At 36.6% G+C, this 23,212-nt stretch overlaps 1 protein-coding gene across 3 annotated transcripts in view; it reads left to right on the top strand.

Annotated features, from left to right (window-relative positions):
- Positions 1-23,212, top strand: part of IL1RAPL1 (interleukin 1 receptor accessory protein like 1) — a 704,387-nt gene that overhangs the window by 668,221 nt on the left and 12,954 nt on the right. For all 3 annotated transcript variants that reach the window (XM_069873597.1, XM_069873613.1, XM_069873606.1), the window contains exons 7-9: positions 5,722-5,854; positions 7,741-7,886; positions 18,519-18,662. In XM_069873597.1, coding sequence (XP_069729698.1) covers positions 5,722-5,854; positions 7,741-7,886; positions 18,519-18,662 — 423 coding nt within the window. The remainder of the gene's footprint in view (positions 1-5,721; positions 5,855-7,740; positions 7,887-18,518; positions 18,663-23,212) is intronic.

Raw genomic sequence — 23,212 nt, 5'->3', positions numbered from 1 at the left:
TTCAATAAGTAATTCAGAGTCCCATGCAATCAACATTCCACTCAACAGCACAGCAAAATAGGGACAGGTCTATTAATGAAGAGATATGGCTGTGTAATCACATTCAGTCACTTTGTATGATACTTGCATGATACTATTTAGTGGAACGATAATACCTAGCCCTTTCAAACCTACATCCACTGTAGAGGGAATTTGCACATTGTATATTTACGATTGTATAGGTACAAAACCTGGTGATTTGCCAAAGAATTCAGTGATGAGACTGGAATTTAATAGTTCCCCTCTTGCAGTTATATTGCAGAAAACAGCATCTTGGTGGATGTTTTTTTTTTCCCAATTTTACCTAACCTGCTATATCAAACATTCAGCAAGACAGTAATGATCTAGTTAGAGTACAAGATATCAAGATTTGGAAATATGTATGTTAACTGGAGGGCAGCATAGCAGTAGGTGATGCTTTGCATGGGCAAGGAAGGAATCAAGAGGAATCTCTGCAGGTAATCCTGCTGTAAGGGAAGACTTGCAGATGCCGAGAATGTGATCATGTGATTTCTTCATGGCTCAAAACTGCATGGTACTTTATTTTCCCTTTTCTTAATCAGGCTTCCAGGAACTGTTGAACTGGTTTAGGATGTGACACTTCTCTGAAAACATGAGCAGCTTCTACTTGCCTGCCTGCTGGGCTTGGCAGATGGCATTGGCAAAGCAAGTGGGTCACTGACTTTGTGGAATTGCCACCTATCTATCACACCTGGGAAGTTAACAGCTTTTACATCCCTCCATTTGGAAGACTGATATTTTGTCAGTGTTTTTTCTCTAACACGGGTGGAAAAAATGGTATTTCACTCATGTGTGACAGAGTTTGATTTCTTCTGCCTTGGCCTTTTATAATTTCTTTTTTGAAGTGTTAATATTACAAATAAATGAGATACTTATAAATGTGTAGATATCACCTGTGCATAAGGCTTATAAACTTTTTACATTGCACAGTAAAGGAAAGTCCCATATTTTAGTACACTTAGCAATTCCACTCTTTTGGCCTTTAATATTACTAGATGTTGAGCATGACTTTTAAGTGCTTCACTTCCTTAAAACATCTTTGAGGATACTTCTAGAAAGAGTTTGCAGAAGATGTCTGACATTCATCATTGTTTCCAGCAAAAATGGTTGTCCTTCATTGAAGAATCTATCAAATCACAGGCTAGAACAGGTGCCATCATGGTATGGGCTAACTTGTATGAGTAATGGTGTAAGTGTAATTTAAACTGCCCATGCAAGGTGGCATTTCACTATTTGCTAATTCTAAGCAGCAGGTTCTTAGCAGGATGATGTTTTTAATTAGAGCTAATACACTAGAAATTTACTTTGGGGTTTGAGTTTGGGGTTTTTTTGGTTGTTTTGGGGTTTTTTTTTGTTAAAAAAAAGTTTCTATGTTAGACAGTGCCCTCTCCTGGATCTTGGCTCCCATAGCAGTCGTTAGCAAAGCGTCCCGAACGTTGCCAACTACAGAAAACAGGCACAAACTCAGTGTGTTGCTCCGCTGAAAGGTTTTTCTAGTTTCAATGAAGTACACTTTGTTGTGGTCCCTCCTTGCATTCTGCTCTCCTTGAAAAGCATGCTGTGTAACAAAAATTGTTCTCAGTTTGGATAGCAAAGGGCTTTTCATTAATTTAGCTTGAATACAGTTGGCTAGACTTGACAGTGCAATTTTATCACAGCAAGTAGCAGGAACATGTAGTGCTATACATTCCACTTTTTACAAAAATCACCTCAGTAAAGTAAGAACAAACTAATCTTCAGAAATAAGGGTGATGGAGAAATATGCAGTTGAAGCTTACCTTTTAGATATTCTTTTACATGTCTTTATTGCATTATTTCATTTTAAAATATGGAAATTATACTATGAAGTCAAAGGTGTTATTTTTCTCTTTAGCCTTTCTTGAGGGCAATTTGTTATTGTTTTGGAGGAGATGTTAATAAAAACCCCATTACTGCCAGTTTCACTTAATAATTCTAATCTCATGCCTTTTGAATTTTCCAGGGTCCACAAAATAGCAGTTTATCCAGAGCTTGACTTGAGATAGAACGTTCTCAAGATTTACACCTCACAGCAAAGGAGACAGGAAGAGAGAGATGGATTTCCTTAGTAGTTAATTTAAAATGTGTATTTAAATTCCTTCAACCCTAAGCTATTAAACTTTAATAATATAGCACTTACAGGAAAATTTACACCAGTGGCATAGAAAGCATTACAAACTCCTTCATCAAACTTTTACAGTTTTCAAACCACTTCTATAGTTTTTCTCAGCACAGGAAACACACAAGGATATTCAAGATTTAGGGTTAAATGAATGATTGTTATTAATTGACTGACAGGTTGTTTTGCACAGTGGCTTAAATATGAAGAAAACCTACTTTTTAATTTATTTACTTAAATGGTGCATACGTTCTAAAAATAGACTTCCTCAAAACGGATTGCCCATGCAGCATAGCCACTTTGTGCCAAACTCAGCATCCTCTGACATGCTCACTTCAAAGGTACACATCTAAGGCAAAACATAGCCCGTTGTACAGGATACACTCATTTACATGAGGGCAGCTCTGGAACAGAGATCGAGATCTGCTCCTAAAATGTTCTATCCACTCATAATATTGCCCTTCAGGGAGCCTTTGCCTATTACTTACATGTACCTGCAGCTGTGACATCTCTGCTCCACGCAGTGAGCCCCATTGCCCTCTGCAAAGAGCTGTGAGCTCTGGAGTAACAGACCTCCTCATTAATGGTCACAGTCGGTCATTAGCTGGTCACTGAATCTTTCTGATGACCTGCTAATGGACTTCCCACTGGCTTAGTGTGATGATTGGTTAAAGTAGATAGTATAGGTAATTTATAGCTGAACACCTGGTAAGTTAATGGCCTTTACTCTGTGACTGTAATCAACACAATACTACTAAGAAGCATTACATCCTTCCTGATTTATTTCTCAGGTGTAAATATTTCATAGTGAATGCAAACTTTGCATTCTCTATTTAAAAATAGGTTTGCATATTGTATTTAAGGGGGAAATTTATTTAAGAATTTAATGATATAAAAAAGCTTTACTCTCAAACTCTTATTTTCTAACATTTTTTCCCTTAACAAAATACATTTATTAAAAAAAAAAACACCAAAAAACCAAACAAGTATGCATGTTAATATTCATCTGCAAAAGTCTTAAAGGCCTACACAGTGCAAAAATCAGCTCTCAGTAGGTGCCTGTTAGCTGGAGAGCTTTGATGCTTCAGCACCTGTGGTGCCTAATCTCTGTGAATCATGGATAAACTGGCAAGAAGCTGCAGTCCCTCCAGCTGTGATCTTGCCAGCTCTTAAAAGCTAAAAAGTTTCAACTGGGCCTTGACTTGGTGGGAAAGCTCTGGAAAAAGCCCAAGAAGTGACAGTGATGCATTAGGTAGCACTCTTCCCACTAAGACTGGTAGATAATGCAATAGTGGTTATCCAATTATCACAGGAGTCTGCTATTGCTTTGATGTGTAAGTATCTTCTTCTGTTTTGAGCCTGATCATAGTCCACCAGTCCTATGGTGCCTAGGTATTTCCCAACCCTGAATGTGTGCTAGATTGGATGACTGTGGCCAAGATATTCATAACCGTTTAAGGTTTTTATATTTTCCTTTTCACATATTCGTATGCCATAGTTACAATGTAAAACCTAAAGGAAAAAAAAATGTTTATATCTGTTACGCAACTGCTATAAGAAACTGGATAGCCACCTGTTAAAATGTCCATGGTACAACCAGGACATTTATGATGTTCCATTACAGGTTTTCATGTACCTAACCCACATTAAGTGGTGTCCCAACATTCCCTAGAACATTAAGTTGTGCCCCAACACAAAGGATTTCAAGATTGCAAAAATCTTTCTCTCCGGTGCTTCCAAATGGCACTTCTTGAGCTGTGTAGAGATCGAGGAGGTGGGTTTGCAGGTAGGTGGCCTGACCATTGCCTTCTTGCTGAAGATCTTCAGCTTACACTTGGTAACTTTGCCCTAAATAAGATGAGATTAAAAAATAGATCATTAATCAGAAATTTTATTTCACATCTTTTGATTATGAATGAGACCCTCCTCTTCATCCTGATTTCAAGTTCTGGGATACTCCCATCTCTTTAGCAGGCGTTGATAGCAAAGGGTGTGGCACCAACCAGAAGTTCATGTAATGACTAGAAGAAGCTCAGTTCATAAATCTCTTCTGAAAATGGTATAGATGGTACTGCACTTGATGTTGCATATTTTCATCACAAATATTTGATTCTACACTTTTTATGACACAGATGTTATAGTTCAAGCCAGGTGAAGGAGTCAGATCCTTTTACAGAAAACTACAAATGATTTCAGATAAAAAATGAATTTATTCAGTAATTAATCTTCTTGTTATACAGCATCCTGCATTTTTCCTGTAGTAAAAAGTAAATAAGATGTTCAAATATTAATGCTATATGTTTGAGAAGGATCAGGTCCTGACCCAAACCAGTGTATTTTTAAGGAAATTTGCTGAATCCAGATGGAATTCTTATGGCAACTTTGTACTGAATGAAGTAATGTTAAAAATGCATCTATTTTTTCCCCAGGATGTGTGGTCAGTCAGCTTTAAAATCCTAAGATCAAAAATAGGAAGTGTATATAAAATATGAGTTTGCTTGAGTAGTAATATAAAATCCATGAAAATACTCTCTTCAGGGAGAAGAAAATATTCCTTAAATCATGATACCTTTTTAAATCACTGTGTAATTATCCACTAAAGAAGTCCACATAGAAGTTTAGAGGGATTGGTGCACATTGAGACGTGTTTTTACAACAGTGAATGGGAGATCCTTAACAATGTGGCTGTCCAGAGTACAGTCAGTTTTATCCAGTCTTATCAACATACAAAATGTGTGCAAAGTGCTGTTTCATTCACTGTATGTGCTTTAGCTGAACCCCCAAAGCCAAATGGTACTAAGACACCATAAGAATACATGGTGAAAATAAACAAAAGGGAGGGCATGTTACATTTTTTAGTTTTCACTGTAATGATTAAACAAGTAACACTGCACATATATAGAATTTTTGCTCCTTGCTGTGTGTACTTAATGGTTATTCCCATTCATAAGGTGAGATGTGTCCCACAACAAACAAATGAGTTAATATGTCTTTTTTTCAGTTTCAGTGTTTAATACTTTGCTGCAAAAACACATTAGCAATGAGCATATAACTTTCTACTGGCTGCTCCTTGGAAACAGTACCCTACAGAAATCTACTGGCTGCTTTGCAGAAACCACTGCAAAGCATAACTAGCACAGATGTGATTGCATGTCTGTGTTACCTAACCTTTATCTGTTTTCAGAGAAAACATGAAAATCTTTAGTTAAGCTAGCTCTTTTTGAAAAAAACATATTCTGTCATTTCCTTAGCAAATACAGAAAGCTTGGAGAAAGAATACAAACTGAATTCTGTCCTTATGTAACATTTAATTTCATTTTCATCATACTTGTTTTCAGAATATATATTTAACAGCAGTTGCAAAACAAATAGATACTTTTGGATCAAAAGAACAGCAGCTGGAAATTGAGGGTCTTTACAGATATAAATTGGTTTTTTTTAAATCAACAAAAGCCACTGATTAAAAAATGAAGTTTTTCTTACCAGTTTTGAAATAACATATTTTCTTACATTCTTTGTAACAGGGAGTTCTGCTAATCTAACCTGCCGAGCTTTCTTTGGATATAGTGGAGATGTCAGCCCTTTAATCTACTGGATGAAAGGGGAGAAGTTTATTGAAGATTTGGATGATAGTCGAGTTTGGGAAAGTGACATCAGGTAAAAGAAAAAGCATTTTTGTTTTCAATTAATATCCTTTTTTGATTTTAATATATAATAGTTGTTGTCACAGACTAACTCAGAATCTGATCTCTGTTTTTCAACATCCATTCTTTATCTTTTCAATTCCACCAGTAGGGAACAGAAAAATGCACACCTGACCTGATATTAGAGAGCTGTAAAAGCAGAATAGCTGCCCAAAAGGTGTAATTGATTGGAATTTGCATAGTGAATTTTTCAAGCTGTGGAAATCTACAATAAGAAACATTAAGAGAGTTACTAAGGTGAAAGAAAGAAAATGAACTGCATCAAGGTAAACAGTTCAAAAAAAGTCATTTTAAAACAAAGAGCCTTAAATAAATACCGAAATCTGTCTTCTCTTTTGGAATATTTTTATTTCTTTTCTTCAAAGAAAAAAAATAGTTTCCTAGGATGTTATCTAGTCTGTAGAGCCAAGCATCCTGTTATGTGGGCTGCTTATTTCTGCTGAAATACTTATTTTAGATAGGATCTGGCAATTTGCGTCATGTACTTTTACTGCTGCTAAAAGTGCTGCCTCATTTGAAAATTAAGGAAATGTGAGTTTGTATTGAGAATTACACGCCTGACATAGCATGCAAACTCCTATCCAATGCAAAATATCTGTTTGGATCTAAAGAGATTCCTTTTTCATTTATAGATCTGTGTGTATATCACTGTACTTATGTGCCATGGATAAACCCAAAAGTGAAGGCAAATTTAAACATATATTGCAAAGGAAACTAATCACAGATGTGTTATCTACAGTAATTGTGTCTAGCAGAACAAAACAGCTTATTTACACTTTACCTCTTACATAGGAGTTTACTTTCTCATCAAAAGACATGAAGGCACACTCATTTTCAGCTTAACCTTGGAGTTCTTCAGTCTAACCAAAACAACAGAAAACATTCCTTTACCAAAATCAAGAAGGCCACATAGACATTCAAGGTCATTTCCATGTCCCAAATATAGGCAAAACAGAAGCATATTTCACCCCAGTGTACTTCAATTTTATTTTGTAAACCTCCAGATCAAAACACTAAGTGTCATATGACAACCATATCAGGTGTATTTCACATCTAAGCTCTTCAGTCAGAGACTTGGCAATCTGAAGGCTGATAAAAAGGTGACTAGAACCACATTACAACCTTCTTGGTTTGTGGAGGGAGGAGCAGGAAGGCTGGTTTCCACTTCTTTTGTCAGGTTTGAGGTGAGGGAGCAGCCTAGAGCAGTTTGTCATTTGCTCTGCTGGGTTTCTAAATACACTGATGGACTTGCTAAGAAATAAAGAATGCAATGCAAAGAAAGGTGGAGTCTTATGCAGGAGATCTTTTCTTTTATTTAGCATCTATGAATGAGCAGCATCTCCTATGCCAATTCTTCTTCTGATTTACAACATACTGTCTGATTTTATAATTCATTCAAGAAATAATTTTTCAGACCCTGACATGAACTCACTATTTCTGAGTGACATGTCGAAGAGCCTCAGAAAGTGAGCCTCACTATAGTTTGTGGCTGGCCTAGTGTGACTTTAAACCCCCAAATAACTGTTTTCACTTTTCTCTGCTCTAACATTTCTAGACCTTATATAGTACTGATCAGGGTTTCCATCAGAGTGTGCAATAATGTATTACCAGTGTGCATATCATCCTGCTTGGATAAGCTGTCATTAACATCTGCAAAGTCAAACCTCCTCATAAGTGAGGAAGAAAAGCATATAATACAATTTAACTAAGATTTCATCAAACCATAGCAAAGTTTGAAACCAGAAAATTGTGTAATGTAAGTAGCATTATTACGCCATGTTTATCTAATGCTCTGCTACGATACAAGGAAAATAGCAGCAATTGTTGCTTTTTTCTTAGGGTTCTCAAGGAACATCTTGGGGAACAGGAAGTTTCCATCTCACTGATTCTTGATTCGGTGGAAGAGGCAGACCTGGGTAATTACTCATGCTATGTTGAGAATGGAAATGGACGCCGACATGCTAGTATTCTTCTGCATAAAAGGGGTAAATAAGAAGCTTTTCTCCATAAAATGGTACATTGTAAGAGTGGTCAGTTTGTAGAGCTTCCTTCTGATGAATGCATGAAATTGGGCTTCCTGAGCTATTAATAGGAGCAATTATATTTTCTCCAGGTATTTCTACAACTTTGAGAATGAAGTAGAAATATTGTTGTTAGCAACGCGTGTCACTTGGAAAAATACATTTATACCTTTTCATTATTTCTATAAAAGATGCATTTAATAATTCATGAACTTTAACATTAATAAAGGCTCAATGCAGGAAAAAAAAATAAAAATAAGGAAGCCAAAGGTAATACAGCTGTAATAATTTTCTGTAGTAAATAAAATCAAATATAGGAAAGTGAAAAATATGCATTCCACTTCTGTCAGAAATGCCACCTAAACCCCATGCCAGGGAAGTTCCTGCATAACCTGACTGTGGACACTTTCCTTCTAACATATTTGTTTAACATCAACATTTCTGAAGTGAAGAATCAGGAAAGAAACTTCTGAAGACCCTCCTGTTTCTACTCACCACTCATAAACCATGATTCCAGCCCACCTAATGGCCACAGCCATTTCCCACAGAGATAATTACAAAGAGGTGGAGAATCTCTTGCAATGCAAGGTCCCGAGAACCACTTTCTTCACTTTACCTCCCAGAGGGTGCTCCGCATGCCTGGGCTTGATGCTCACTACCTCTGGTTTAAGAGAGCAAAGAATAATCAGGAGCAGTGTCTGTACTTCACTGTCATTACTATGCTTTTTTTAGACTGCAAAGATGAGCTAACCAGGTTCTTACTGTGGTGCTGAACTACTTGTGGAATATTAATTTATATCAAAGCAGTGATTTCTTCCTTAGTTTTAGTCTTGTGGTATGCAAAGTCTGTCTAAATTTAATAGAAAGGCATAAATGAAGACAGTGTGGTTCATTTATTTGAATATGTACCTTCAATTCATTGAATAGAACTAATTTGTGGCCATTTTTCTGAAAACTTGTCATTGCTTTTTAAGAGTTGCAGATGTAAATAACCAGATGTTCTGCTTAGCCCGTCATTTATCTTATTTTCTTGAATTTACTGAGATGGGAAATTGACTTATTAAATAATTGAATGTTAATAATTTACCACCTAGTAGTCATATTCCCCTAATTCAGAGACATTTGAACTCAGAGCAAGAGCTTAACCCAACAAACGCTGAAGTCCAATGGCTAGTCATTAATAATGTAATTAGAACATGGAAATTGGAATGAAAGAATTTTTAAGGTTTAAATTGCTTTACAAACAATAATTAATTAACTGACATGTATTAAGTCACAAGCTGATAGTGAGTCCTTATTTTCCTTTCCATACAAGCAGTAGTTCTGAAACTGACAACATGTAAGTTTTTCCTGTTCTGTGGCTACCAGCTTTTTAATCTAATAGTATGCATGCATATATTTTGCAAGGGTCTACATTCCTTGCTCCTTCTCTTGGAGAAATCATTATGTAAAACACGCCACACAATGTGGATTCATGATGAAATGCTTAAGAGGAAGTAATCTCAGTATTTAATTGTCCTTGTAAATATCAAAATGTCAAAAATAGCATTAACTTCCTCAAATATTTTTTCCTCTTTAAATAAAGCTGAATCTGAAGTTTTGATTTAGATACAAAATCTGTTGTGCCCTCAAAAATCTAAATTTACTTGTTATAAACCTTCTACATACTTTCATGTTAACAACTGTTCCAGTGATATGATAAATTAACCATGACAGATAACAATTTGAATTAGTCTCTCAGTTCTCCTAGGAAGAGGAGCTTTGCACTACTTGGTTAGTCTCCTGTATATCACCATGACAACATTTTGGTTCAAGTTTCCTTGTTTAGATCCACATTCAGTCTCTGCTAAGAACGAATTAGCTGTTTATTAATTTCTGATTATTGGTTTACTTAGAACAACTGGGTTGTAGCAATTAGGTAAATTTTCTTCCTGAACAACGAGGCATTTGCAAAAGTTTAGTTTTGATGGGTATTCTAGTTAGTGACCTTTTTTTTCAAGCAGTATAAGCTAACAAAAATGCTTAATCTGGAATGTTCACTGAATATCTGAAAAAGAAATTATAATCTTTCTTAAACTTCGTATGCGATATATTATCACCAGGATCACAAGGGACTGGAAAGCAGAGAGCAGTGTAACTGAACAAAAAGCATTCCTGAGAAAAGAGATATTTAGGGCTAAAAGCTGCAGTAGGTATTCAGGTACAAAATCCAAGTCTTTCAAACACCCTTGAATCTTCTGCTTTGCCCTGGTTAATACATACTTTGTAAACTTGGCATTCCAGGGGGAGCTTTTGGGTATGCCTGCTATTACACAGAAAAGAGCAGGAAATTCAGAGTATAAATCACCAGCAAAAGCCTGATGCATCTTCCTCACTCTTCCCACCAGTCAGTCCAGCAGACACACACATTCACCTCACAGAAAACAGAAGCAGGGTCGATCTGATTGTATTCCCCACCACTAACCAGCACCTTACACATTTAGCCATGGAGAGGGGACTTCTGCTCTTTCCCTGACACGGCAATGGAACAGAAACCCTGAGCAACCCCTTTCCCAAGAGAAGTTTTGGGAGGGGAGCAGAACATAGCTCCCCCATACTCCAGCATCACTTTTGCAGGAAAAGCAAACTCAGTTTGGGTATCCAGTTCCAGGGGAAAGCAGGGGGCTCTAGCATCTCCCTCTAGCCCAGATGCCAGTGATTTGCATCTCAGGAAGCTGAGCCCCAGTTTTCTCCTGATCATCTTTTACTTTATGTCTGCCAGTGGATAAAATCTATGATCTGTGTTTTTGTGCAGCCAGCTAACCACTTTTAGACTCCTACAGTATAACTTTCCTCTGATGTTGTGCCCAGGGAGCATTTGATTCAAAGCAAGAGGCAATAGAGCATTTTAAGAATGACAATACCAATGCTGTTTACTTTTTCTAGTCCAATCCTACAAAATTTGTCCAATAATAATCAGAAAAAGAGAGGAATGAGAACCTAGGACATTTAACTTTCATTACCTTCCTCCATCTGTTGTCTAAACCCCTTTCTATCAGCTTTACAATAATCAAATTATTTCCCATTTGTGTGAGGAAAAAAAACCCAAAAGTACTTGTTAACATTTAAGGCTGATTTTATTACTTATTGGTGATAGCTGTAATCGATCATCTATAGCAGTTATGGGTTAATCTTCGGCCAAGTAAAGGAACCTTCTAGAAATTAATTTTGAGAGTGGTAGTGACAGTAGCTAAGCACATATTTATTAATGACAGAGCATATATTGCAGCAGATATAAGGGGAGGATAACAAACTATAATTCTATTTTTTCACAGGTTTTGATTCAAGAACACAAGCCCATGGTCTACCAATGTCATAGATAAAAATGTAATGCATAAAGAGAAAGAATGTTCTTCTACAATGTTATGTATTGAAAAGTATCACCTTCATGCGGTATCAAGACATTCATAGTACATTTAGTAATACAACTATGTTGGAAATACAGATTATGTGATTATTTTGTGGAAATTCTTGTCTGTATGTCTGCAATTAGAACTCTAAAGCAGAAATAATCTCAGATTCTATTGTGGCTTTTTAAAAAAATGTTATTGATACTATTTAAAAAGATTAATAATATGCCTGTATTTTTCATAGGCTAGAATTTAGAACTAAGAACAGGTAACACACTTTATTCGTATCTCCTCTTTCTTCCCATTTTCTCAGTGCTGTCTAATTTTCTTTCTGGGACCTCTTTTATATTTTTAGGTTTGTTTTCCTCTGTCATAGCTGTTCTCAATGGGCATATATGGGTCCTGTTGTCTATTAGCTGTGCGCTAAGTTAAAAGAAGTATTCTGTTGGGATAAAAATCTACTTTCACTGAAGAAAATTGTATAGAGGAAGAGATTTATTCTGTTTGAAACTGCCCATGAGAATGTACATTTGAAAAAGAAACAAGTTAATATTTCCTATAAGAAATGCATCTTGAGGAAACCTACAAATACGTGGCCACACATATTATTAATCATCATTTATTAATACATAAGCATTGTAATGATATTTCCCATAGAATTTAATAGCAATTTTGGAGTAGCAAGTAATTCTGAATTTTCTTTATATCATTATTAATGATAACAGCATTGCTGATGAACACCTTAAGTTATAGTGTTATTCATATAATAGTGTAAGTATGGTTTATTAATTAATTAGAACTTGAATAAGTTAGATTTCTGACCTCACGAGCATTTTCAGTCACTAGGATATGATTTTACACAGCGGCAGTGATGAGTGACAAGACTTGAAACAGAAAAGAAGCTAGTTCTTTTCTAACCTTTGCAAAGAAGTGCAGGTGTTATAGCTCCCTTTGCCATAAAGCTTCACTATGCTTCTGAAATTTCTGAATAGGAGCTCATCATGTGAGGTATGAGAGCACTGAGTTTTATATTTCAACTCCTATTAATTAATGCTAGTTACTTGAACATTCCAGCAAATCTCTAAGTCTCAGCAGAAGCAAAACTGTTGTAAAACTCCGACCCACTTGGTCTTTTAAGACCTTGCACGTGTATATCTTCCAGTATATAAAGCACTGAGTTTCTATCCTGCGCTGCAGGAGAAGCTTTTCTGAGTTCCTTGGTAGGTTTTAGAATTGGAATTGAAATTGTAACTGATTTGATGAAAATAGATTTTTCATCCTCCTATGTCAATTGAAGAAACCTTCAGGTTCTCATTGTGCTGAGCAGTGTAGAGTTTAAGTCTCCAAGAGGTTCATGACATAGGGCCAGAAGCCAAGTATTATCTCCCTTCTTGTCCCAAACCTAACTAAAAGTGACTGTTCTTTTTACAGTCAACCTCATCTGAAATAAGTAGGCTAGTAGAATACTAAAGTCTCCTGTCTCACAGAAACTCCTCGTAAGACCTTTTTCTTCATTAGTTAGGTTTTTCTCATCCTTTAGAAAATTAGACATTTCCAGTAAAAAAAAGGTTGGTTTAATTACTTAGCATGTGCCTAAATCTAGCTTTCCTCTGATGAGGTGTCAAACAAGTTGGTTTGTTTAATAGATTACATTTTAAAACAGCTTTTTGTACTTTTTCTTCTTTTTATATAATGTGCAGTTTTAACCTTGATTGGCAAGGATGAAAGTATTTTAAAATAAAATCTCACAAATTGTTCCCATAATCCATGCAGAGCTAAATTATTCATTAATGCTATCCCCCCAAAAATGTAAACAGTGTGTTTTATGATCTTACATCCTTGGAACTTGGTAGTCCGTTTTCCCCTACATTTTAGCACCTCCCAGTGCTTCTTACCTTAATTTCTTCCAGATGATCTAAAAGAAGTAATTGTGTGGGATGTCTGATTTCTGTGGTGCAATAATCAGCTAGAAGTTCTCCCAGTCAGTAAGGTTTTAAGGCATACACAATTTGGGGAAACCAAGCAGAAATTAATGCAGTTCCACACCATGATGACTTTTTCCCTTCAGCCTGAAGTGTAAGCTTCCTTGAAATGCAATGTTCTGTATTTAAACGTGGTAAACGTCAGTAACATTGCAGCGTCTATAATTTTTTCAACCTTATCCTCTCTTGAGCTAATATACTATCGGAGATAGTGTAATTACTCTCCTGCTTGGAACAGGTATACCGCACTTCTCAGAAGAAATAAAAATGTCACTGGTAAGAATATACTTCAATTATATTAACTTACTATCTCTATTCTAATAGCACTGAGAAATCCAACAGCACCGAGTCTTAGATATGCTGCCTGCCATACTAATGAACAGGTTAACAAGATCCTTGTCTTGTATTTGCACACACATATCCATACATACACATAATCCTAAACCTGACTCATTCTGTTTCATAGATGAATAAAGAATATATATTATATAGTGATCTAAAAATGAAGTGAGATAACTAGATCTTGATAGTTCTAATAAATAAAATGAAACAACTGCACTGAATACCATATTAGAAACAGTAAGTAAATTTAGCCATCTTAAGTCAACTCTGCAGATATCTACAGGCATGCATGGCCTGTGCTGGCAGAAAGTATATACTTTGTACTAAGAAATTATTTCATAATCAAGCTAACAAGTATCTCAAATACTTTTCTAGTGATACCAGAAATATTATTCTCCTACAATAAGCATGAGCAGTCATTTGCAACAGTATCCATAAAGTCACCTAGGTACCTTAAGTATAAACAGATTTTGTTTGACACGTTGAAACTAACAAATTTCCTAAAAAGTAGAAAATAGATTTTGGATATGCATACGCTATATAAAGTTCTGGTCCCAAATGCTATACATTGGAAGGATAAATTATTGCACACAATGCAATAACGACATTCAGATAAGTATTCCTCTGTTAGCTACCCTCCTCTTTCTTTAGAAGAAACACACCTGTTTATAACCAAAGCTGCATGTTATGACATATCAGTCTTGAACTAGTGTCAGTATCTGCCTTCTTTACCTTCTCTCAGGTGTCATCATGAAAGCTTTAGTATTGTCTTCAACTGCTTTCCTTCCAAATTCTATTCATTACATTTATGTTTAATTTAATAACTGAAGTCTATGAAAGTATACCTAGACAAACTGAGAACTGCCTCTAATCAAACCTTATAGCTTTGTGAGTTAAATCATGTGAGGCAAGCAGAGAGTGGAAATGAATTTAGGCCATGAAGTTTTAAAGATTTACGTATGCAGTAACCTGGAGCTCTGTGAATAGTCCTATTGACTTCAGAGGGATTACATGCAATCCATGAAGTTAAGCAAGCTGCCTAAGTGATTGCAAAATTGAAACCTTAGATAGACTGTAATTGGATTTTGAAAAAAGACTCAGAAATTGAATACACAGCTATAAATCACATCCTCGAAGAGTTGTAAATCACACCAAAAAAGAATGTTTGAAATATAATTACTTTTTCTCAGTAGCTCAGCTGTATGTAGACTAATGAATAGAATAAGATTAATTTTAAATTATCACAGATCATTAAATGCAAAGTTCCTGAAGCGTGTCATATAAGTCAAAAAATATGAATCTTTGAAGGCAACATTTTATTTACTTTCTTGTTACAACTCCAACTACAACAAGTGAATTACCTTCATGACACTGTGAAAGGAAGTTTATCAAATATTAAAGCCAGATAAAGATCAAAGATATATCCTACAAATATGCCAAATAATTAGGATAGAATCTGTATTAGATTAATGCATTTATTACCAGCCACATCATGTTGGATATTTGGAGAGAACACATACTTTGTTTTAATTAGCCGTCTCTTTCATTGGGTTGCTTTGCCAAAGCCTCCCAATAAGGAAAAAAAATTGTAGCCATTGGTCAAAATGCTTGTAACAAATCTTGGTTTAAATTGAAGCTATTTATTCAGAAACCAATCTACTACTACAGCAGTAATCAATGTGCTTTTCCTTGGAGTAGAACTGTTCCTGTGCTACTGGAGGACTATTGTTAATTGCCTGTAACTAAATGATTGCTGTGCTTCTGGATGTAACTCCCTGGCACTCCTTCATTTGTTGTGTTTAACAGAATGCCTGTCCCCCTAAGGGTTAGCCAAGTAATTTTCCTCTACTATTTTCTACATTCAGCCTCAGCTCCTTAAGTAGGGCCAGGTCTGTAATGTGAGCAATGTAACACAGAAGCTAAATAGATTTTAAAAGGTTTGCACTTTTCGTTTCTCCCCTCTGATGTGGAATTGTGCTGAAATGGAATCTTTTTAGTGTGGAGCCACTACAGGAAACTTGAATTTCAGCAGGAAAAGCATATCGCACTTCAAAGGGAGTGTAATGCCTGCTGTAGCAACCGTACTCAAATCATAATGCAAGAGGCAGAATAAAGCAGCACAAAAAATTGTTTTTGTGAAAGTAACCTTACACTCTTACCTTGCTGTTATGCTTTAACTTAGCTTTAACTGTCACTACGTCATCATTGACATACACATCACCAACACCCTTGAGGTTTGCAGAGCACCTTTCAGGGGCAGCCCCTCCTACAAAGGAGCCAGATGCTCTCTCCCAAATTCACATGCAAAAAGCTGGGGCACAGAAATGAGAAATCGCTTTAGTCACCTGAGGGGCCAACAGTAGAGGCAAGACCAAGTCTTGAAGTCCTCACACCTTCAATTCAGTGCAACCCAGGGTAACAGTGCTCGCAAAATCCCTGTGGCAGCTCAAAGCCAGCCAGTGCCCTTGTGGGGCATGGTTTAGCATCCCTCATAAATACTAACTTACTTGAAAGCAATCAGCTTGGTGTGTCAGTGTCCTGGCCAATCTGTCCCACCTTCTACCACCTCATAGATGTGGCTTTCACAATTCCAGTGCTGTAGGGGTTAGCTCAGGCCATTTGCAGGGCTGGTGCAAGAATGCAGCAGTCTGCCAGGCTAATCACTGCTTCTGTCTGCCTCTGGACCCTGACAAGTAGTACCCAAGACAGAGAATGAGCGTGTGTTGATAGATGTTGTCCAACACAGAGGAAAATACAAGCTTGCTATACTAGATGGATAGGGCATGAAATTTACTTTGCAAACAAAACTCCTTAAGAAAAAAAAAATTATTCTTGTGTTCATAAGTGATCACAATGGGCTCTACCACAGCATATAAAAAGGCAATTTCAGCTTGACATAGAGAATTTTATTGTTGCTTTGGTTGCCTAATTTAGAATGGTTTCATGTGTGTTCAGATAGGCTTTATTGAAGTAAAAACGTAAACAGAATCTTGAATTGTTTTATGGGGAAAAAGGTAACTACGAGGGAATATTTGATAACAAAAGTGATGCAGTATATAGTCTGTTTTCACGTACACTGACAGTGAATAGATGACTACCTGCAGTAGTTATTTCTATTTAATCTCAAAATCATTAATTTAGGGAAAACTTTTGTTTTCCAGTGGTAAAGTTTTTCCTTGTCTTTAATGAGTCATAACAGCAGGCACATAAATGTGTATTTTGTGTCTAGCAACCTGAAATATTAAAGTCTTTCTTCTAGTTACCATTGAACAGCTGCATCACCTGTAATACAAAATGATAAGTAAGCCAGTAGAGAGTAATTTCCATTTCCATTTATATTCTAAAATACTGTATTGCTTGTCTATGCAAACAGTTTTTTGTTAGGTGTTTTTAATAACATTCCCCTCTCTGGACCAGAAAATTACTGAAAGTCTGAAATAAGCATTCCAGTCTAATAATAGCTAACACAAAGGAGTTTCCAGCACAGTTTTGGAGAGAATGACGTGGAATATAAATGCTTTTTTATTTTATTTTATTACACTTTTAGTGTCTTCTAGAGAGCAATGAAATCTTGTTACAGTTGCCTCAAAATAATAAAAAAGTGTATGATTCTCAGTAGATGCAATCAAAATAAATGGAATTGTCACTTTTTTTCTCTAACCTTTTTTTTGTCTAATTGAATTGTAATGTGCTGGAGTAACACATCTACACAACTGCACACACACACACAAAAAGAGGTTACTTCAGGGCTGCCCTGCTTCAATCAGACAGAAGCTACTCACTAGAAGAGGATACTGTGGAAAATAACATGGAACTGAGCTTTTTCCAGCACAGATTTTCATGAAGAAAATTGCATATTTTGGATTTTCAAGATTTTATCTTTTGACATTTGTCAAAACTGAGTGATATTGGAAAAGTATGGGTGGTCTTAAGATACGCCTTTTATTACTCATTCCAAATTGCAACATTGTTAGTAACGGTCTTCTTTCCGCCCATCCTTCTTTTTTAATATTGCCAGTTTTCAGTCAATAAGCAAATGAGAAGTGAAAACAAAATGGATGCCTTCTAACTCTGTTAGCTTCCATGGGCTGCAATGGATAAGACCAGGGAGAGGAACTGGTGGTAGTAGAATCCCATGATGGCCCCACTAATGATGGTGGTAGCTGTGACCACATTTGACCTGAGTACCCATCTTCAGGAACAGAGCTACATGGTGAGGAATTCAATCCATCATGTTAGTCTCCAGTGGCAGAGAGCAGCAAAGACCCTAGGGGGATGCAGTCGGAATGGAATGTCAGAACAGACAAATCAGGATGGTTTGCTGTGACTACACATAAGCCAGCCCCACTGGGGGAAATGGGAGCATAAAGATGAACTGCAGATCACTGGGAAACTGTCAAAGATGTTAACATATAACTTAAATGTGAGGCTGAAGGGTTCCTTTGATAACTTGTCTCCACACCTCTTAAGTTTTGTTATTTAAAACAAAAAATCAAAGAAACATACATTTTTGCTTTCATTGTAAGTGGAATGTCAACATTTATCTGTATCAAGCAAACTGTTATCAATCTTGAGAGAGAGAAAAGGAAGTTAGCAAGTATCTCTAATGTATATGCCCATACTCATATACACACACCCAACCCCTCAATTCGATCTATTTTTTAAGTCAGATGGTGCACCAGAGGAATTATTAAGGGACATTATTATTATTATTGGAAAAAATACTAATTAGGTATCTCTTCAAGGGCCTTATAGCTAAATATGTACAAAACCAGGCAAACATTCATTATTTTATTTCAATGTTTAACATAAAAGCGAGGTCAGCTGCTAATCTTTTTCTGATTTGGAATGTGGTTTTTAAAGCATTTTGTAATTCTTTACAGAGCTGATGTATACAGTTGAGCTTGCTGGTGGGCTTGGTGCTATTCTGCTGCTGCTTGTTTGTTTAGTGACTGTCTACAAGTGTTACAAGATAGAGATTATGCTCTTCTACAGGAATCATTTTGGAGCTGAAGAACTAGATGGAGGTAAGGCAGCTTCTTAGTACATTACCTACTTTTTAAGTATGACTGTCTTTTATTTCTTTCCACTAAGGACTATATTTCATTTCAGTTCAAGATGTGTTAACTGAAATTTTTGTTTCTCACTGCATTAAACACTGACTTGAATATGCATTCCTCATAGAGCACATTAGCAGCAGTGATTGCTGAGCTGATGTACGTGCTGCTCTCTGGAGCTCCAGAAGATATCCATGTCCTTTAGATTTTTATTCGCGACACTGATGCACTAATCATTTTCACTTTCTGTCACTACCGAAAGACAATTCACTTCTCCATAAGCTAGGGAGTGTCTTCCCTAATTGTATTCACCAAACAGGTACAGGTTGAAGTGAATCTCAATTTACTGCTCGTTTAAAATGATCCATTTCAACAAACTGTGCTGAGTGTTTGGGAATGTATCCAGCAGTTCATTTTCTTGAGTTCATTTACTTAGTCACTGAAAAGCAGCTAATGGTCATTAAAGTTGTTCTGTGATTCAAGGACACCTAGACTAAACCAAAGTTATCCACAATGTATGCACTGGCTTGTGTCAAATCTATAAATGCATTTTCTTTTCTTCTCTTCTTAAGCACTAAAGAAAAAGGTTTTCTTTGCCTCTAGCCCTGCTAATCAAACCAGCTGCTGAGCAGCAAACAGAGTTTAGCTGCAGGCTCCAGTTAATTAGGATTGATTTCTTGGGTGAGAGTTCCAGATGTTTTTTGCTACCACTGTGTCTTTGGTAACAGGACCTCCTGTTTTACTGAAAAACTAAAAAAAGTTATTTTTACAGTTCAACCTAATAGCCTATGGTCAGAAGCCACTGTGACATAGTAAGTATATACTGATAAACACATGCTGGTCAAATCTGTCACCGATTTGACCAGGGAGAAGAGTGGCAGCAGAATTAGAGGTCCATATATAAAGGAAAGAATTCCATAATAAGATCACTAGGGAATGACCCACTTCTTCCTCCCATCTCAAAAGGCAAAAGGATTCAAAATAAAAAAATGCCCAGAACATGTCCAGGAACTTTAGAACACTTTGTATCCTTCTACTGGATTTACAAAAATGATGCATTAATATAGCACCTCGGTGGTGAAAAATCAGGTTGTACTACTATTTTACTGAGGAAGAAATTGAGGTCCAGAAGGACTGTAACTTGTGGAGGATTTTGGCAAATACTTTTGTTTTTAAGGAGCAGAGATCCTAATATCTTCACAAAGCAGACCCCAGTTCAAATGGGCATGCTTATTTGTATCAGTTGTATTAATTGAATAATAGTCATGTAACATTTTGCAGAAACGGACTGTTTAATTAATAATTGGTTAAACAGATGCAATTTAATGATTTCTCTTTCAGTATTAGTAATTCTTACTTTCACAGCTGTCATTTATTTTTATGTCAAATCATTCAAATTAATTTGCAAACTTACTCTACTGGATGTTACACACTTGCCATCCCATCCCAGGTGTTGGTCACCTAGGAACAGCAATATTTCAATGACACATTTTAGACAACTAAAAAGTGACCTCTAAGGGATACAGTCCTGGGATTCAAAAGGAGGAAAACCAATATCCATTCAGTGTATGCTTCTGGGCAAAATTCATTATTAAAGAAGATAAAGCATGGGTTCTCCTGATAATCACTGCAAATACTGATAGCTTGGGTGTTTAATCACAATAATAGAAGATTTCCTACTGAAAAATGGTAGCTTCTCCTGTATTCAATACACTAGCAACATGGAAAAAAACCATTGTGCCAATGTAGTTACTGCAGCTGGACATTTCACTCTGTCTCTTTCACTTACACTCTTGTAAAAGCAAGAAGACAGAAAGAAAATGCCCCACAAAAGACCAAGCCACAGCTTTTGCAGAAATTGCAGACATACATTCCAGTCCTTTCCTTTGGCTTAGTTTGTTATTGACAGACACAAAATGCTGAACTCTAAATCTTCTAACAGCATCTCCTGCAGTACAATAGCAGAGCGCCCACGTGCTATCCATAATTCACACCATGTTTTCTCATACTTCAGGACAGCATGTAGATAAGCAAACATCAAAATATCATAGCCTTTTTTTTGCATGCTCTATATTGTACCCAGAGAGGATTTGAAACACTTTAAAAGTGAGGTCCAATTAAAATTTTCAGTTGAAAATCTCTTTTAAAATGCAGTGCTTCTTTTCTTCTCTGATTCTTTCTTGATCAAGAAAACAAGCCCTTCAGGGTGTCATATCATCTCAATTCCTCTTTCCTTTTCAAGCCTTACTCACATTATTTTTTTTCAGGCTAAAATACGCATTTCTATGGGATGCAGGGGTAAATTTTGAGAAATATTTGCAAACAAAGTGTAGTTAATGCAACTGGATTTATTGCTTTCTGTAGGGGTACTTCAGGTTAAGCAAGTGAACACAGCTGTCAGTTCCTCATTTCTCTGATTTGCAGCTTTGAATTTTCTATCTTCTCTCTCATCCAGAGGACTAGACTCTCCTTTCTTTCTCCTGCAAACACTTTAGCTCAGTCTCATCCTTATTGTCTCCTGGGAATAAGCTTTGAAGTCTCCTTTTTTGTTTTCACGGTTAATTCCCTGCCTTTCCTACTAAACTGGAAAATAATTGAATCTAGCTCACATTTTACTGTTTTTCCTCCCATTCTTTGCCTATGCTTTCTAGCTGCCTGGGAGTTGTCTCCACACCAGCAGACTGCATGACAGGCACAGTGTTGTGTCCTTCAGTGTGCAGCAAGTCAATGTACCAGTGTTTATTCAGGGGACCTCACTGTGAGCTTCTGTCAGATCCCCATGGGATCTGAAGCACAGGGGCAAGAAAAATATTCTGACCCTTGGTAAAGCAGTAGCTCTCTTACCCACAGTTGTTTGGCATGACCTTACTTCCCAGACATATAACTCACCCCTATCAGTTTAGTGGTCAGAAACTCCCAAATCTGTTTAAATGTCCAATTTCAATTCAACATCTCTCCACATACATAGTGAAGATGATATCTTGAAATTCTATGCAAACAAACCAATGATTCTGAAAACAACAAAATTTTCAGAAATAGATACTTCACTGGAAACTGCTAGAAGTTGTTTATTCTTAAATGTCAAGTAGTCTTTTTCGGTTTGCAACTCTAAATTTAAAAGCTTATTTTTAAAAGTCTTGTCCATAAAGTGTACTTTAAGGATTAACACATTATTGGGGAAAGCCACTTTTAGAAGCAATTATTTCTTTTATTTTGCTATACACTGAGTTCCAACACAAGAGATTTTATACAATGTTCATCCTCTGAGGAGTGTTTTAGTGGTTGTTGTTTATGTATTTTTATTTTCTGAGGATATTTTCTTGCTGCCTTTCCCAGTTCTAAATGACTTGTTGAAAAATCTAAGCATCATACTTTATCTAAAAGAAAAGAGTAAAAATGCAAATAAACGTTTACAAGGACTTATCAACACATGCCCTGACTTCTTTCTACTTTGCACTGTGTGATCTTAAAAGCCTGTTTATATCAGAAGAGATATTACCACTCTACAGAAATCTGCTTTTTGCCTGCATATGAGCTACATTAGCCCAGAAATTCAGATCCCCTAAAATCGATGTAAATGTCCCCAGGATTCTACATGGAACAACTTTCTTCTTTGTGAGTCTGCTCCTGTTCATCAAATTGTTTAATGATCAGTCCACAGATGTAACAGCTACAACAGACACAACGAGGTCAGAGAGGGGAGTCCGACCACTTCTCTCACCAGCACCATTTAAAATGCTGCCTTAAAGTGGCCAGGAGGCTCAAAGTTACCAAAATATCTATTCTCAACTTTCTGTTGCCATTTCAAGACCTGAAAGTTTCCAGTGGATGTGCAGAGGTCTGTATGCCAGCTTTAAGGTATACTAAGGGTAAATCCAGAAGTCTACAGGTGACAGGCTGAAATCCATTAGATGTGGTCAGATAAGCAAAATTACTCAAAATTATGAACTTACATATGTGTTTACATTCCAGGTTACAGCTTCAGAGGAAAGAGTATATGGTACAGTTAGAGTTAGCACTAGAAGCATTCTGCAGGCACCAGCCCCTACCATTACCTGGGTATGTTAGCAACCATTTAAATTAGTGATAGTTTTTGTATGAAAATGAGATCTTTGCTTAGCAGCTGATATGATGACCTTCACAATGACCCTCAGTGCCTTAAGGTCCCATCAGCTGTTTCATCAACATTGGACAGGAGCTCTCCCTGATATCCTCATTCCTATTCTCAGCTTTCCTTGCCAAGGAAAATTTGGTGACTTGAGAGAAGATACAGCCTCTGTGCAACTAGGATGCAGGCAGGAAACAGATTTCATAAAGGCTTGTGGTATTCATAAAGGCTTGTGATGATAGGACGAGGGGGAACGGGTATAAACTGGAGAAGGGCAGATTTAGACTAGACATTAGGAAGAATTTCTTCACCATGAGAGTGGTCAGAAACTGGCACAGGTTTCCCAGGTTATGGATGCCCCATCCCTGGAGGTGATCAAGGCCAGGCTGGATGGGGCCTTGGGCAGCCTGAT

Source organism: Phaenicophaeus curvirostris, chromosome 1 (assembly GCF_032191515.1).
Source record: "Phaenicophaeus curvirostris isolate KB17595 chromosome 1, BPBGC_Pcur_1.0, whole genome shotgun sequence".
Taxonomy (NCBI): Eukaryota; Metazoa; Chordata; class Aves; order Cuculiformes; family Cuculidae; genus Phaenicophaeus; species Phaenicophaeus curvirostris.
The sequence above is the reverse complement of the archived record's forward strand: the minus strand, read 5'-3'. Positions and strand labels throughout refer to the sequence as shown.